The sequence below is a fragment of the Stegodyphus dumicola genome, chromosome X2, assembly GCF_044657685.1.
Source record: "Stegodyphus dumicola isolate Sdum_Otavi_A_Nest chromosome X2, ASM4465768v1".
Taxonomy (NCBI): Eukaryota; Metazoa; Arthropoda; class Arachnida; order Araneae; family Eresidae; genus Stegodyphus; species Stegodyphus dumicola.
In genome coordinates, this window is record NC_140781.1 from 141,750,245 (window position 1) to 141,768,621 (window position 18,377).

The 18,377-nt window shown below is 33.6% G+C and overlaps 1 protein-coding gene across 4 annotated transcripts in view; it reads left to right on the forward strand.

The window, feature by feature from the left end:
• Nucleotides 1-18,377, forward strand: part of LOC118189518 (uncharacterized) — a 317,844-nt gene that overhangs the window by 151,728 nt on the left and 147,739 nt on the right. For all 4 annotated transcript variants that reach the window (XM_085809144.1, XM_035360141.2, XM_035360143.2 and 1 more), the window contains 2 exons: nucleotides 52-209; nucleotides 12,717-12,843. In XM_085809144.1, the coding sequence (XP_085665270.1) occupies nucleotides 52-209; nucleotides 12,717-12,843 (285 nt within the window). The remainder of the gene's footprint in view (nucleotides 1-51; nucleotides 210-12,716; nucleotides 12,844-18,377) is intronic.

Sequence of the window (18,377 nt, forward strand, 5' to 3'; positions counted from 1 at the left end):
CATGCAGGAAATGCATAAAAAATTTGCATTTAGAATATGACTTTTTTGCAGGATGCAAGATGAGCCTGTTTTGTTTGGTACAAAAGATCAAGATCAGAGACGGCTGCCTATAGATTTTGGAGATTCTAATGCCAAAGGTTGGGCACAGTATAAAGCTGCCCATCCTGATGAATATAAAAGTCCAGGATCTGTTAGAGATAGCCTGGAAGGTAATGCATTTTATTTAATAAACATTCGTTTTGAAGTTCAAAAATCGATTAAAAAGGTGTGCTTTTCTTAATTTTTTTTTAAATTATTGATTTACCTTTAATTATTTGTTTATGAATGTGTTGAAAAGCTTATGATGTGAAATTGATTCTTCTATATTAATTACCAGTTTTATTCAACAGTTGTATTTATATAGTTCTGTTTCTGCAGCAAAGTTTACAAAGTGTACATCTGTATAAAATAATTTTTATGTGTGAAATGTATAGAGAGAATTTTAGAATATAAGAGTTACAGGCAAGGAGAGTTATTTTTTATTTGTAAATCGTGTGTACATTTTATCGTTTGAATAGTTTTTATCTTAAAAATGGGGTCCATTTAAAGCATAATACTTTAAGAAATTAATGCGTATTAACTGAAATTTAAATCTTTACATAAATCCTGTAAGCAACTTTCACAAGTCAGATTTTTATCTAAATGATAAAAATTTGAATCAAAATGTGAAATGAAAATAATATATTTAAACATATTTCTGATAATTTTAGGCCTTTTTGTTCCAAATCTAGTCTTAGAGAATATGAATAAAAAGACTTAGAAATTTGGCATGCAGTTTTCTGATAGATTTGGTAACAGAACTGAAATGCTAGCTATAAAAAATATATGGGGTGTAATATAATTCTTGGTTACAATTTTAGGAGGTGGTAGAAATGGCAAAAAGAACAGTTTTCATCATACTATATCTGATAGAATAGGAAATATGAAGGAAACACAATAAGTATAAAGAATATAGAAAATGAAAAATTGTTTTAACCATTGATATTTACAAGAAAGTGTTTCATGTTTACAAGAAATGTTCAAATGAATGACCAGGAACTGCAATATAGTCCTGACAAAGATGATGGATCTTATTTACGAGATAAAGGTTGACTCAATCTGAAGATTTTATTGCCAGAATTAGTTTGCTGCTGTGAGGCGAAATGCTGTACATCTTCTAAAGTGAATGACAATCACTTTATTGGCATTGTGATACATATATTACAGTTGAAAGTCATTCATTTGAACAATTCATTTAAATATCAACCATTATTTCTTGTAAATATCCAAGATTAAAATAATTTTTCTTTCTCCATGATTTTGTTCGTTTATTGTCTTTCTGTGTTCACATTTCACCGGGCTCTGTTGCATGAAAATTATTTTGCCATGTTCCCTTACCACTGTCTGTCAGTTTTATTACATCCTGTATATATTTTTCTTTTCTCTCTTAACAGTAATGTGTGCAAGACAGTGTTGGTTAAATTCGCCCATCATCTCATGGATGTTGATTCTCATGGATGCTGGATTATGACTAGGGGGGGGGATCATATATTAGCAGTACAAATATACCATGTGATTAACCTTCACGCGCGTATGTGCAAAATTTACGGCAAATTCAGTTTTTAATGCACATTTTTCGCATATCAAAGCTGAGAAGTCTGAAGCTCATTTCTTTTCCTCCTTTCTACCCTCCCCCACATCATGGAATGTGCCAACAGGAAGTCATTTGACTTTTTTTTCAACTGGGCTTTTGTGCTACGTGGCAGCTTTTTCATAAAAGTTATGACATGCGCATGGTTGTGTTTTAAAATTTGGAAAATATTTTTTTCTCAAATAATTTATAATTTTGTGTTATTAATTACCATGTTTTATTTTAATTTGAAGACATTTGGCTCTGCAAATTTTATATCAGTTTTCATGGAGAAGGGGGGGGGAAATGTGCAACCAGCTGATTTGGCTTGGATTCTTCAAGAATTATCTGATGAAGAAAAGGAAGACAAGGAAATATTTGGATGGGAGAACGATAGCAATTTCCATTCCTTATTTTTTTTTTCTTTTTATTTTTTAGAAATAAATAAAAACATTAAAGTTAGTTTAAAGTGTGTTTTTGGAACCAGTAAGAAGTAAATTTCCTTGCAGAAGTAAGTAATGCTAAACTTACTTTTTTCCTACCAAGGTGTTTTCCTTTTTTATTGTCTATATTTGTCTTTGGTGAAAATTAAAATTAGCTTCGATTCTAAAATATAATTATTAAATAATAAATTAAAAATTTTCTATCATGAAGTACATCATTACATTTCCATCTCACTAACATAAGAACTTAAAAATAATTTACTTATATTTGAATGTGATATCATTTGTATTTTGCAATAATAAGGTTAATATTTTATTTCTTAACAAATTTATAATCAATATTCACTTATTTCTGTTGTTTTTCATGACAAAAATGGTAAAATAATGGATGTTGTAAAAAATACGACGCGCATGTGCTGGAAGGTTAAGGAAATTTATCCTGAGCTAATACAACAATTTGGTTAGCACATTTTTGAGATAAGCCATAGGTAGGTCCATATCCATAAAAAAATGTATCCAGGCAGAAAAGCAACTTTGGCCATAAATTTTTAACATGTTTGCTGCCATCTTTGAGAATACTCGTAGTTAGCAAACTGAATTTACTTACTTACCTCCTATGGGAGAACTCATTATTAATTGCTTTACCTTAATCACCAAGTATGAATATTGCTATAGCAAATGCATGCAGTGTTATGTGTTTGGCATATAGAAGGGACTAAATAATACACTTGGCAAACTGAAATGGATAATTTATTTCACATAATATGGATACAATATAACTACAGTCAAAAGTCTTTAATCTGGCCTTGTTGGGACTTCGGCTATTCCGGATTATCTATTTTTCCGTGTTATAGATCATCAGTTTAAATCTGGTAAGATGGCATGCAAAAATTATACAATTAAAAATATGAAATCGTAATTTATGAAATAAAGAGCAATTGTGATCTAAAGGGTATCAAAATTTACACACACACACACAAAAAAAAAACTTAATATTTATTTGTTTACTTTATTAAACATTTTTTTACATGCGCGCATGCGTAGAGCATACGTTACGTATCGTTGAAATTAGAAAATTGCAACCAGAAAGCTATTTTATGCATATTCGTGATATTTATAATGACGAGGAAATTGATTTAAATCATATAAGAGTACATCGAGATGAAACTTCTGGACATTTAGTAAGGAATTATAAGCCAAATAATATAAAACCATCTGCCCTGAAGATGAGGATAGTACTGACAGATCAACTTCCAGTTCATTGCGCGCCGCGACGCCCACTCCCCAGAGCAGCTTGAAATTGATGAACAGATTTTGGAATGGTTAGATAAACAAATCACCTCTCTGTCACTTTCTTCATGCTTTTATCCATTTTTTGCAGCAATTTCACTTTTTGTTTAATGGACATCGAAACATGCTTTCGCTTTGTAGATCCTTTGGCATCTCCAGAATCGGAAATTCTATTTGACATAATAGAAAATTCAAGCTTACTTTTATAAAATTGCTCTAACAGTCTGCAAAAAATAATAAGCCGGATCCAATTAGAAGATTAAGGAACAATGCAATCTGCAACATTAACTGAAATAAATAATTAGATAATTTTAGCTTGTAGAGACATTAGGATATTTTGGAAGCTAGAGAGATGAAAAATTAGCAACTAACTGGAATCGAACCAAGTACCTCTGGAATACCGGCCCAGCGTGCAGAACCACTACACCACAAAGGATGCTAGGAAAGTGGGAGAAATACCTTATATACTCCCCTTTTTAAAGGGCGACTAGAGTTTTAGGGGATGGGGATCTAGTCGCCAAATCGTGGGTGTGGAGAATCATCTTCCACAACCCTTTTAGTTCAGGCGTGACTTATAGAGACATTAGGATATTTTAAAAGCCAGAGAGATGAAAAATTAGCAACCGCCTTTGCCGGGAATTGAACTACGGACCTCTGGAATACCGGCCAGCGTGCAGAACCACTACTCCACAAAGCACGCTAGGAAAGTGGGAGAAATACCTTATAAGCTTAGCTTATACCATCCGTTATACATTAAACGCACATGCATAAACGTATTATTGCGCATACGTGAACGCATTATGCGTTTACACATGCGCAGAAAGTTTGTAGCTTTGAGGTCCGCATTTTAGATCATTCCAGATTATGGACGTCCAGATTAAAGACTTTTGACTGTAAATGTTTAGAACTCAGAGTCATTTGTGGGGGGCAGGGAGGTCATTATTAACTTGGGAAATTTTATAAATGCTGTGCTTAAATTCTTTTTCGGTGTAAACTAATGGAAAATAACGTATTGCATGTGCAGGAGTTTTTCGTGGGTATTATTGATGCACAGAAAACAGGTGGGTATTGTTTATCCAGTTCTGAGTTATCTCGTAATTGGCACAGGGAGCAAAAATATTATGTCATATGTCAACTATGATTATACTCATGTGAATTTATATTTAAATAATAAAAGAATATAAAATAATTTAAAAGCATAAAAAACACAGGATCTTGGCATGCATTAACAGACTTACCATTTCGGCTTTGGCAGCAAATGTGAAATAAATCTCTATTTTGAGAAAAAATATTTATTTCTGAAGAAGCTGTGTCAGATGGCTCTAGAAATCAACAGTTTTATTTAAAATGTATGCCAATCTGAGATTAATTTTGGTGTAGTGTAAAATTTAACATTATATTTTTCTTCCAGTTATATTGAATGACTTATTTGTACACATCATTTCCAACAACAATATTATTTTAAAATACATTTTACATACAGTTAAATATTTTCTTTTTAAACTTTTTATTTGAATTTAAATTACGTAAATGAAATACAGTGAAATCCTGGGTCACTAATAAATATTCAAAATGAAAAAAAGTCTAGGATGTCAAATGATGTCTCGAGATATGAACAAGCCAACAACAAATGATACTGCAACCTGAAGAAGGTCATGTAATTTATGCTGCTCTTATAAATTGGTGTCATAACAAAAACATCTGCACATAAATTTCATAGGGTGACAAGGCTGGAATTTTGGCTTTGTTGCTGTCTGAGCTTCTCTCAAGTACCACTTAGCAAATCTTTACTCTTCCTTTGATTTCACTTTTATTGTGACTTGTAATATAAATTATTGAGCAAGTTAGCTCACAGCTGAAGAAAGCTAACAATAGTAGTAAAATAAAAATTAATGAGTATAATGATGGTAGAGGTGAAAGAAATTTTAGACATATGCAAATGTGGTGTTCATATGTCTGACTGCTCAGTTCAGTGTGGCAAAAATCAACGATCTGTACTATTCTGAGAAATAAGGGCACAGTCAAAGAAGCTGATGTTGCAGACCATTTAAAGGTACAAATTATAGATCACAGGTGATAGAAGAGTGAGGAGAAATTGATGCTCATTTGGGTGAATGAGCAGATGTTAGCTGGTAACAATGTTTGTGAAGGTATGATTTGTGAGACAGCGTGAAGATTTGATTATAAAAGTACTGATGTGGGGGCTAATACTGATCTGTACTGATCTGGTTTCAAAGCTGGCAGAGGGTGGTCCCAAAAGTTTTAAAGAAAAGAAGTGGCATTGTGGTAATTAGGCTTGTAGAAACTATTAGTTATGAACCAAAAAGCTGCTGAGGAATTTGGCAAGATTTTAGTGACTGTTGAAAATGTGAAAGTTTTCTACCTCAGCAAGTATTTAACTATTATGAAAGCATTTTATTCTGAGAAAATAGCGAAGAGAACATAATAAGTCAAGAGGAGGTAAAATAACCTGAACACAAGTCAGTGAAGGATAGGTAACTCTTTTGCTGTGTAAAAAAGCAAGTGAAGATTTAAGGCCAAACTGTTGTTTCTGTCGAATGACATCATAAAGAGAGATGGCTACTGTCTTCTCAGTTTTGGTGACATTGTGGACACTGGAAACAAGTGATTTTTGATGCTTGATTCAAATAGTGGATATTGGCAGGTAGAGATGCACGGGGATGACTGAGAAAAACGACATGATCCGACGAGGACTTTGGCAGTTTAAGGTGATGTCGTTTGGATTGTGCAATGCACTAGCAAATTCAGATGCCTTACAGAAACAATGCAGAAAGGTCTTTTATATGAAGTCTGTTTGATATCATCGGGAAAAGTTTTGAAGAGCATTTAGAAAATGCTAGGAATGAGCTGCAGAAATTGAAAAAAAAAAAAAAAATTAAAATCCTACTTATTATAAATTGTTCAGACTGCAAGTGGCTTACCTCAGACACTTAAGCTTTCCTGGAGGCTTATGTACACATCCAGAAGTGTCAGCAGTTAAAGATTAGAGATGATCTAAGGATATTGATCATCTGAGAAGTTTCCTGGGTCTTTGCACCTGCACTAGGAGATTTGTAAAGGACGTTTCTTCCATCCCTAGACCCCCTTTACAAACGGACTGAGAGCAAGCAAAGGCTCTTGTGGGCAAAAAAAAAAAAAAAAATGTGAAAATGCATTTCATAAACGTAAGAAGGCTTTAATATCTGCGAGCCTCCTGAGATATCCTCAGCTTGACAAACCATTTATTCTTGACATAGATATGAGTGTCAGAGTGGTGGCATTTATCCCCAGAAATAAATGGTCAAGAACGTGTTGTAGCATACTAAGGAGGAAGTGTCTATCTAAATGGGATAGGAATTACCAGGAAAGAGTTGCTTGATATAGTTAAAGCCATAGAATATGCCACCATTACCTTTATGGCAGAAAATTCCTGATCCTCAGAGACCATGGCTTATTGACCGGGATCTTAAATTAAAAAGAATTTGGAATGCAAATAGCCAGATGGATACAGAGACTGCAGGAATATGACATCATTTAGCCATCATTATAAAAGATGGTAACAGAGAATGCCGATACCCTGTCTAGAAATCCTTGTCCAGAAAACTGTCAATATTGTTCCTAGTAATTGAAGCAAATTTATTTGATTAATCTAATCACATGTGATGTTGCATCTTCAACGTAATCTGGCAGTGGAGTGAGAAAAAAGTCAGGAAAGACCAGTTGGAAGATGCCAACATTAAACCCACAGCTGACCTAATGAAATCTTTAAATAAGAAAACTACCTTGTAGGCCATATCGATAATCCTATGACGAAACAATTTTGGGCTCTCTGGGACTAGCTGCATATTCGAAATTGCATCTTGTACCAAAAGTTTGAATTGGATGATCAAAAGCGAATGTAATGACAGCTGATGCCAGATACTGGACATGCTTGAAGAACTACACAGCAGTCCGTGAGAAGGCCATTTCGGAATAATAAAGACTTTGCTTAGAGTTCAAGAACACTTTTATTGGAGTAAAGCAAAGTTGATGTGCAAATGTGATGTCAATCGTGCAGTGATTGTCTGTGTTGGAAAGGATTAAAGAAAAACAGCCGGGTGAAGCTGTATTACAGTTCAGGAGTGCTTTTTTGAACGCATCACCTTTGTCATGAACCTCTGCTGTGAACTGCTGATGGTGGCAAATACATCCTCATTGTCATTGATTACTTTGCAAAGTGGGCTGAACTAATTCCTGTTTGATCAAGAGACTATCACAGTAGTAAAGTTAATGATAAATTATTGGATTTCCAGGTTTAAAGTGCCTCTTCAGTAACATTCAAGGAAGGAATTTTATTTCAGTTGTAATTAAAGAATTCTGTAATGTACTCAGCATAGACAAAACCCAGATGACACCTTTGCATCTGCAGTCAAATGGCATGGTAGAGATGTTTTACTGAATCATCCTTAATAACCTCTTGATGGTGGTTTCTGGAAACCAACAGGACTAGACTAGAAATTATGTCTTTTCTTACTGGCCTATTGCATTGCTATCTGCGAGACTACTGACTATTTTCCATCCCAAATGCTTTTCAGCCGGGACCTTCAGCTGCCTTATGATTTCTTGTTTGGTGGCCCTTCAAATGCCCCTTCATCACCTCAGGTGTACATTCAAGATCTCCAGATGCAGTTTGAAGTAATGTGCAGTTTTGTACAAGGGTGAGTCAACTTGGCCATGGAGAAGAGAAGACCCAATGCAAAACAAGAGCGACAGGACATTGATTCAACGAATGGTACTAAGTGTGATTATGAAATCCGACTCGATAGAAAGGACTTTGTTCTAAACTACATTTACCTTGAGATGGTCATTACACAGCCCTAAACAGACTGAACGATGTCATAGCTTGTATCCATAGTTTATCAAATTCTGAATCTCAAGTTGTTAAGACTGGCTAGTCCTTTACGATAGCCATAGCATGCAGTCCCCATAGTGTATATAATGTGAATAGTACACTAAGACCATGTACTATGTGTATATAAATTTGTAAATGCATGCATTTATTTATTGATTTAGTATATGATTTGTTGTATGTTATTTACTGAAATTATTATTTTGGTACTGTATTTAGTATTCAGTTATTGATTTTCCTTTTGTAAATATGGCTTCCTGTCCAAAGAGGCTGTCCTTTGAAAGGGGGCAATGCTATGAATTTTGTAAATAAATTTAGTGAAATTATATGTAAGTTGCAGTATGTCTTGCATAAAGTAACATAAAAGGCCTCAAGAAATGAAGCTTTGTCTTAAAAATAAGGTTAGAGGGGCAAGTCCATTTAACATTGTGGTAAATGGCTATTTGACCAAATTGGGAGATAGGACCAAGCTGGTGATAATTTTCGAGACTAATTTATATAGAAATCTCCAAGTCGACAAACTTTGTGACATTTTGGTCCAATCCCTGTTTAATTGTAACTGCACCACTGCCTATGTAACTTTAACTATATACTAATTGTAACTGTGTGTGCCATCCAGCAATTTCAAGAACTCTAATGTACTGGAAATTTTTCAGCAGTCAGGGGAGTACTATATAAGACTAGAGAGAACGTCAGTTTAGTTCAGAATTTTATCTCAGATTTATTGAGAGATCCCTATATGAGCTTACACTTTTGGTTTTTTTTTTTTTTTTTTAAATATTGTCTTGTGTTTAACATCTTCAGTAGCTTGAAGTGGTAACTACTAATTGTGCTCTGTTATACTGAGAAGAGCTGTATGAGTACTTTTGTGAAAAATTTCAGGTATGTAATATGTTTCATATGCGAAAATAAATTTCATCAAGCTATCATCAGTTCTGTGTGCATTCAAACCATTACGAACCCATATGCACTCAGCAGGATAAATGAATTCTTTTGGTTTTATATTATGATCTTCCATACAAAGTACCGTAATTTCCGGAAGAAAGGCCGCATCAGCGTAAACACCACACTCGAGAAAAATGGCGAGAAAAAAATTAAAATTACACAGAAATGCCGCATCAGCGTAAATGCCGCAATAGATTAAATTGCGCGTGACATCGTCGTGGGCCGTATAGATGCAAAAACTCAACCTAAGTCCTGATATATGACATACCAGTTAAGAAAAATGCATGAAATGAAACCATAACTCAAAAATAAATTAAAGGTAAGAAATGTATAGCTTCTGTGCCGTTTAGAGACATTTTCAAAAATTTTCCGCTCCCTTCTTACTTATAAACTATCCAACAAGTACTTGTACCCAAACTGATGGGATCTGTATTTGGCAGAATTACAAGAAAAATCCATTCATGCTGAAGGGGAAATACGTCAGAGTTCGTTATTGTGAGGCAGGTGGAGTCGTGTCCGCCTTTGAAAATAATTGCAGAAAAGGCAGGGGTGGGGAGAGGATGGGTCCTGGAAGATTCATCAAATAGCAGAGAAGAGAGACTATTCAAACTGATGAGAATGTTGATTTGAAAGGGGGAAGAATGTTATTGTTCTGAGATCTCGTTTAGGGTGAATAAGGCATGTAGGTCCGTTCAAGGGAAATAATGTAAACAAAATAACGTTCGCTAAAAGCAACTGAGTGGTCTTTTGTGTGGGAATAGCACCAGTCTATGCACAATGACAAGGCCATCCAAACTATGTACAATGACCATCGTAGGAAATATTTTATTTTTAGTGCACCTAAACGCCACATGGGTAGAAACGCCGCACCCGCTGAAAATTTAAGTTTTAAACACGTAAATGCCGCGGCGTTTCTTCCAGAAATTACGGTAATATTTTTTAAGCAAGCATTTAGAATCTTTGAACGAATTAATCCATTTTGCATTAATTCCTGTGGAAAAAAAATTGTATTGATTTACAAATATTTTGGCTGATGAACTCTCTTCAGGAATGAATTAAGTTCATGAAGCAAGGTTTGGTTGTAATATGGATGTGCAATTGCAAATATAATTGTTAATTTTTTTCTTTTATTGCAATAATTGTTTTTAAACCATTAAACTTATGTCTTGTTGATGAATTTTTTTATGCATTTTTCAATGTTGGAAAAATGTTAAACGAATATTGATAATACTATAGGTTAATTTGTGTAACTTATAATTTAAATAGCTTATAATAAAGACAAATAGAAAAACTCTCATAATATTCTGTAAATAACCATATGTTTCTAGGCTCAGAAATTCTATTCTGGAATATTGTTAATTTCATACCTAGTCCATTGAAAAACTTCTGCATGTAATGGGTGAAAAACTCCTTGGAATATGCTAAAAATCTTTTCATAATTTATTTTTGATGATTGGGGAACTTTTAATATGAAACAAAATTTTATTGAGATAATCTATCAGAGTAGATATTTGAAAGACATATTCTAGACAGATATTTCAGTCCCCCCCCCCTTTTTTTTTTTCATGTAATCATTTGTTTACTTATGTGCTAGACTTCAAAAGTGTATGGGAAAAATAAATGTTAGACTATAAGTGCTAAGTTAAGATATAATATGTAGTATGATAATTTTTGACATGCTTGCAAGCTTGACACTTTTTTCCATCTTTTTAGTCAAATAATCAGTTGGGGATTGGGAGCAAAGCTCATGTATTACTTAATGTTATTGCAGTTCATTCAATGATTTCATGATTCTAAGCAAAATGTTTAGTTGAACTGATGTCTGATGATCATGTTCATCTATCCATTTGTTGAATTCTGTAACCTTCAAGATTCTGCAACCTTCATAGTTGACCACGGTTGCTGTGTGCAACCAGACATTATCATCTATTAAATGAAATGCAAGCAGGAAATAATTTTATTTGCTAATCAAGAGCATTTGGACCATAAATGCTAAGACTAACACTAACAAAGAAATGGTCACTAACAAACCACTAACAAAGGAATGAAGATCAATATGTGGCTTCAAAGTATTCCTGCACAAATCAAAATATTGTCTTGTATGTATGTCTGTGTAGGTGTCACTTCTTTTGACATGCTGAATGTAATGCTAAAAAATCTCAATAATAGAATAAATTTGTATCTTTAACCAAAATATGTAATGTAAATAGATTATATTTTTTCTAAAAATTTATTTCTGTATGCAAATTGCCAATAAATTTCATGCTGTGCCAGGTTTTATATGAATTCAAATTTGTTTACATTTAAAAATGTCTAGTTAATTAACTTTCCTTCCTTTTCTGTACGTAAAAGTGCCACTTTAGTCTACTGATGTAGTACCTCTAAATGCAGACATAATAATTCTAACATCAATTAATTATGATCAGGCCTTCATTTTGCAAAAATTGCTTCCCAAATGTGAAACTGCTTCTGAAGTACATAAGATAGGCAATGACTAGCAAGTTGGCAATCATTGTAGACCTCAGTAACACAGCTTATCTGATTGGTGCATTTATGAGACAGCCAATAAGAACAGGTTTTTATTTTTTCTAAATTTTATTATTCTTGATTGTTTAGTTAATTACAGGGCATTGCAAAAGCTAAGTTTGAGATGCCTTCTATTTCTTTTTAGTGTAAACTTTAAAAATTAATGTTAAGTACCTTTTTTGAAGAACTGTGTTGCCATGAAATTGGATAAATTTTGTTTGTTTCATAACTTGAATTAAATACTGATTATTTATTTTTTCCTATTAATATGTGCAATAAAATGCATAATCCAAAAAGGGAAAGTAGGACAATTTTTAGAATCCTGGTAACTGAGCTCAATAGATTTAATTTATAAACCATATAATTAAATTAAAAATAAATATAACTCCTTTTAAATTGTGTATATTTAGCCAAAAAGTTAAGAATTTGAATGGGAAGTCAAGAGTTAAGTCTTCAGTTTCTTTTAAGTTTAATTCTTCAGTTTCTTTTTTTAAAAAGTTATTCTAAGTATCAATAATTTAAAATTTTATTAAATTTAATTCTTTATTGACCTTTATTGCAGTTGGTGCATAAATTGCATAGTTAATCAAGTTAACCTTTTGATTTTAGGTTGCAGTTCTTACCTTTTTGGATAAATATGTTAAATTTAATAGGACTTATATTTATTTTTAATTTTAATAAAATACACAGATATTTTTTTTTTAAATAATCTAATAATAAATAGTACTTTAGTTTTTGGTATCTCTTGCTATCTGCTGCCAGCTTCATCTGGTTACAGTCAGTTTCTGCCACAAACAAGGCAAAAACTATTTTATAGCAGCAGAATCTTAAGAAAAACACAAAAATCATATGCAACTACCTGGATTGGTACCAGTTGTTACTCACTGTGCCATATGAGAGCCAAAGTATTTTTTGAATATCAATACATTTTTATCAAATGAATAATTTTTCTAACTGTTTAATAATAATTTTATAGAAAGATTAAAACAGAGAAGGTTTTCATCCTCTGAATCTGGTGATGGTTTTTTCTCTCCTATGCGCCCTCGTTTACAAAGAGGAAGAAATTCTTCAGGATTTGGAAGTCGTCGGGGTCATTTTGTAAGGTATGAACCTGAAAACTCATGTTTTTATTATGATATGATATAGATTTTTATGATCTTACAGTATAGTGCTTGCATTGAAATTAAGCATGTGTTGCAATAAATATTTTTTATTTTTAATGTCCTTTATTATTTGTGATTTTCTACATTTCTTTTCATTATTGAAGTTCTGAAGAAGTAAGCCAGATCGTCTCTACTGTTTCTTGCGGACATGTGGGTGATGCACGCTCTGCCCACGGGGTAGGAGGAGAGGAAACTAATTATGTGATTTAAAATTTTCTGGTGCTTTATACCAGTGAAAGTATGTAGTCTTGGTGAGGTGATTTGACATTGTTGAAAGCTTACAAGTTGCTGCGTTGAGGAACAATGCATTTAGTCTAATATTTTTTAATCCATTAATGTTCATTTTATTTTGAGAAGAAGGGTTTGAATAATTTCCTCTTTAGTTTTTAAATTTAAGGCAGTGAAGATTTGAGCATTTCTTCCTTTAGTTTTGACAAATACATGAAAACATTCAGCAGACGTGCGGGCATTCTTGTACATGTTAGCAGCACAAATTTTAGTTATGCTGGAATTTGTGCAATAAGGGCTTAATATTTTATCTCTGAGAAAAAATTACAGGTCTGTAGTGTTACATTAGTTATGATGCAGAAATAAATGAGTAGTAATTAATAATTTCAGTAAGTGCGCTAAATTCACAATGTGTCAACTAGTGTTTTTTCTATGTTGAATCTAGTTTTGACAAATATACAGTTATCTGATTTTTGTTTTACATATCATCTTCAGGATGGGAAGGATGTGCAATCACATGAAAACATTGATTATCTTCAAAAGAATTCAGTTATTTGAGACTGATTTTGTAAGTTTAATAATATGTGATGGTAGAACAAGTATGAAGGTCCCTTTCTATTCTTCCATAACAGTTTATTGAAGGTATCTTTAAAAAACTGAATAAAAAGCCCCTAAATCAACTTTCATGACGCATATTTTTCCTTCAATAAAAAATATTGCTTTTTTTCGTATATGAAGTAAAACATGCCATTTATCAATAAAATTTAGAAAATACTCCACATTTTCATTAAAATCTAGTTTCTTTCAGTGATCTTATGCTTTGAAGTATGAGGAATAGATTTTCTATTATGTATCTTAGAACAGTTATCCAATATGATGTGTTCCTTTCATTTATCTTTTACCACATTCTGATTGACACTGTGCATGATTATGTGCAGATGACTACAGCTGCAACTAATACCCATTTTAACATCTGCATCGACTGTCATTCTTGAGGTAGATTTTTTTGGTTGGCTTAAGATCACTTTCACTGAAGGCAGTTGAATCTGAGTTATATTTTATGAAAGAATGTGAAATTTGTAAATAAATATTCTTTGCCTTGTTTACTGCTGTTTCTGCAACATGAACTTTTGATGTTGCACCTTGTAATCATTGATGATAATTTCGATTCAAGAAGAAGCTTTTGTATTTTTGACATTTAATATTCCAGAAACTAGAAGTGACTTATGGGCACTCATTTAATATGTTTCGAAGGTACGTATAAATGGCACAATTCAATTACATAGTCACTAAGCTTTTACCATCATGTATTCCTTTATGAAATTAAAATTTGCCTTAAATTTCAGGTGCCTTTGAAGAAAAATGTTGACTTATTATAGTTACTATTTCCTGAAATATTTTTTACAGTGGCTTTATTAGGGCACTAATAATGCTTAATCTTTTATTCCATAAATGGCTAGCAACACAGGTTAGGTGATTTCAATAATATGTGAAGTATGTGAAAGCTATCTACCTGAGAGAAGAAATGCTTTCGTAAACAATTTCTAAGGGAAACTGGCTCTTATTCACATTACACATGGGAAAGCTGTGAAAACTGTCCTTGCGGCCCGACTGTTCACCTGAGTTTGAACTCAGGTCAAACTCCCAGTATTCCACAGCCTGTAAAAGTAGTTATACTTTTGTATTCAGGGATCGTACTAATAGTGTTCATATTTAGTTAAAGTTGAAACCTCTTACTTTTTCATGACTTTTGTTAAACACAAAAATTGATTCTTTATAATGAATTCTTTTCTCCTTTCTCATTCAAAACTTTTGATTCCATAAATTGTTGCGAGTTTTAAAATGTGGGAATGGCTTGCATGTATTTTAGAGTAAAATATGTAGAAGTATCACCTGTGTGGTGACCAGGTATGAAGGAATAGGGCCAACGCAGCCTGTATGTGTCATAAAAGGTGACTAAAATAGGTACCAGTTGTTCTGGAGTACAGCCATGTACCCTACCTCTGAGGATTATATCAGGGCACTAGTCCTCCAGTTTGGGGGATTTGATGTGAAACAACTTTACCCTGTAAAAAATTACATGTTATGAATTCTCAGGAAGTATGGACGGACCTTATCCAGATGACATGGAATGAAAAGGAAATGAGGATTGGATCATGGAATGTATGCATGCTGTTTGAGATTAGAGTACTGAAAATCTAATACATGAAGGTAATAGATATGAAATTGATATATTGGCTGTGCAGGAGATAAGATAACTAGAAAAGAGAAAACTAGAGAAGTTACAGCACCTGCTGAGGACAAAGCGGAACTACAAAAAAAAAAAAAAAAAAAAAAAAAAAAAAAGATGCTTTTTATGACAAGCTGGAAGAGTTATAACAAATGCCCATCTAATGATCTGAGTGGTGATTGGAGATTATAATGTGCAGAACTATACTTGAAAGCACAGCCTGTACAATGAGGTCAATGACAATGGAATGCTTTGTGATTGGAGTGGTAATGGCCATTGGGAGCACAAGTTTTGCACAGAGACATGCATAAAAGTGCATGGCACTTTCCAGATGGGAATACATCGAATCAGATTGATCATGTGTTGATGGACTTGTGGTACAAAAGTAGCTTCCTTGATGTTATAAGTTATTGAGGGATACATGGACTCTGATCATTATTTGGTCATTTCAAAAGTAAGAGGAAGAATTACCAAATGTTATTAGCTTCCCCCCCAAAAAAAAGCACAAAGAAAAAAAATAGTGCACAAAATGAAGAAATTCCAGACAAGGATGCCTTAGGAACCCCTAAGATTATAACTATGTATAGGAATGAGGTAAAGGTAAAACTTCTGATGACTGAGAATAAGAGTAATGAGGATCACAGGTGGGGAAAACTAAGCCCATAATATTAGAGGCAGCTAAGAAAGTGATTCCAGTCCTTAAAAAGAGAAAAGCAAGCAAAGGGAAAATATGATGAGGAGTGTGAAATAATTAACAAAAAGAAAAAACATGCATATCGTCTTATGGTGCAAAAACATTGTACAAGAAATGCTGGTGGTGAGTATCGAGAAATTGGAATACAGGGAAAAGATTATTCAAGGAAGAATGGGGTATATTGGAAGGGAATTAGTATATCTCAAAAACAGAAAGAGGCAAAGAAGTTTTATAATGTAGCAAACAATACTAGAGAAGATTTTTGTCCTAGAATGCACAGCTGCTGTGATAAAACCAGTGAACTTAGTAATGACAAAATTGAAATATTCACGAGATGGAGAGAACATTTCAAGACTACTCTTGATGGAAAAGATATGTTGGATGAATTGGGAGAAGAATCAGGCGACACTTCTCAGAACCATCAAGGCAAAGACCTAGAACCATCATTGATGGATGAAATGACAAAATCAATAAGTAATTTAAATAGTAATACAGTCAAATACTGAAAATCTGTGTTGCCTCTCAAAATATAAACACTGAGTTTATAGGTTCCGGAAACCACAAGATGGAGTATGAAATATCGAAGAAAAAATACTTACCGAATAATGACATCATAATTACCGAATAATAATGAGTCATAGCAGAAATAGCAAATTGTTAACATTATGATAAAAGTCTTTTCCCCCCAATCTGCATCGAGGTAAAAAAAGCAGATGATTCTCTCAACTCTTCTTTCAAGTTCACGATTCACATTGTTATATTTTCTGAACTTTGTTATTTCACAAGATTGTTTAGTGCTGCCGTTTTTTTTTTTTTTTTTAAATCTGGATATTTTAAATTTCAGCGCTTTTTAATACAATGACAGATAAGAAGTCCACTCGGGATTTTATTGCTTGCAAGTTGGAAAACGTAAACACGTTGCATTGACGGTAATGCAAAAAGTGGAAATTCTGCAAAAGATGGAGGCAGGTGCTACTCCTCGCTTTATAGCAGTATCATATGGAATAGCAACACAGACTGTGTATGATATACGGAAAAATAAAGAAAAACTGTTGAAATTTTACAGCAACAGTGATCCTAACACTGGAATCCGAAACTGGAAATCTTTGCATGAGGCAAAATCGGCAAACCTCGATGCTGTCTTGTACGACTGGTTCCAGCAGTGGCGGAATGAGGGAGTACCAATTTCAGGACCGTTCCTGAGAGAAAAGGCGAAGCAGATTCATGCTGATTTAGAAATAGATGAGCCGTGCAATTTCAGCAGCAGTTGGCTGAACAGATTTAAACAGAGACACGGTATACGTTATCTGAAAGCATGTGGGAGAAACACTTTTAGCAGATAAAGATTCTGCAGAGGAGTTTATTGATGAATTTTCTGTGTTAGTGGCAGAAGAAAATCTTAGCCCAGAACAGGTTTTTAATATGAACGAGACTAGGCTTTTTTGGCGATGTTTGCCAAGAAAGCTATTTGTGACAAGCGAAGAAAGTGCACCATCAGGGGAGAAAGATGCTAAAGAAAGAGTTACCATTTTCGTATGCAGCAATGCAGCTGGAACTTACAAATGTAAACTAGTGGTAGTGGGTAAGAGCACCAATTCCAGAGCTCTGAAAGGAGTAAAATCCTTACCTGTGATTTACAGGAGTAATAAAAATCCTGGTTCACAAAACAACTTATGACTGAATGGTTCATGGAACATTTCATTAAAGGGGCTAGAGGGCATTGTAACAGTGTGGGGTTACCATCAAATTGCAAGATTTTACTATTGTTAGACAACTGCTCTGCACATTCAGATAGATAACAACTATTTTAACACGTGATAAAGTCATGGCCCTTTTTTTGCCCCCAAATACTACATCATTGATCCAACCAATGGCCAGGGCATAATACACAGTATTAAATGCCACAATTCTTTCAGGTGACCATTCTATTCCACTCTGCGATTATAAAAAAAATTCACCATCAAAGATTGCATTTATTTATTAGCTGAATCATGGAATTCTGTTTCCCAAACAACATTAGTAAATGTCTGGCGTAATGTATGGTCATCTTCTCTGTTTATTGAAACTGAGAGTGATTAGAGTGATTTTTCTGGTTCTAGGGTCAGTGCAGCAAGGAAGAGAATTGCTTTTATTTTCAAAAGAAAAAATAAATGAGGAGGCTTTGCAAGAAGATATTGTTGAATGGATGATGTGTTCAGATGAGCCAATGCTGGAATATCAGATGACTGATGATGAAATCATTGGTTCTGTTTTGAACTCGCCACAGCAAGAAGACAATTCTGACACCAACGCAGATAGTGAATTTGATAGAAGTGAGAAAAT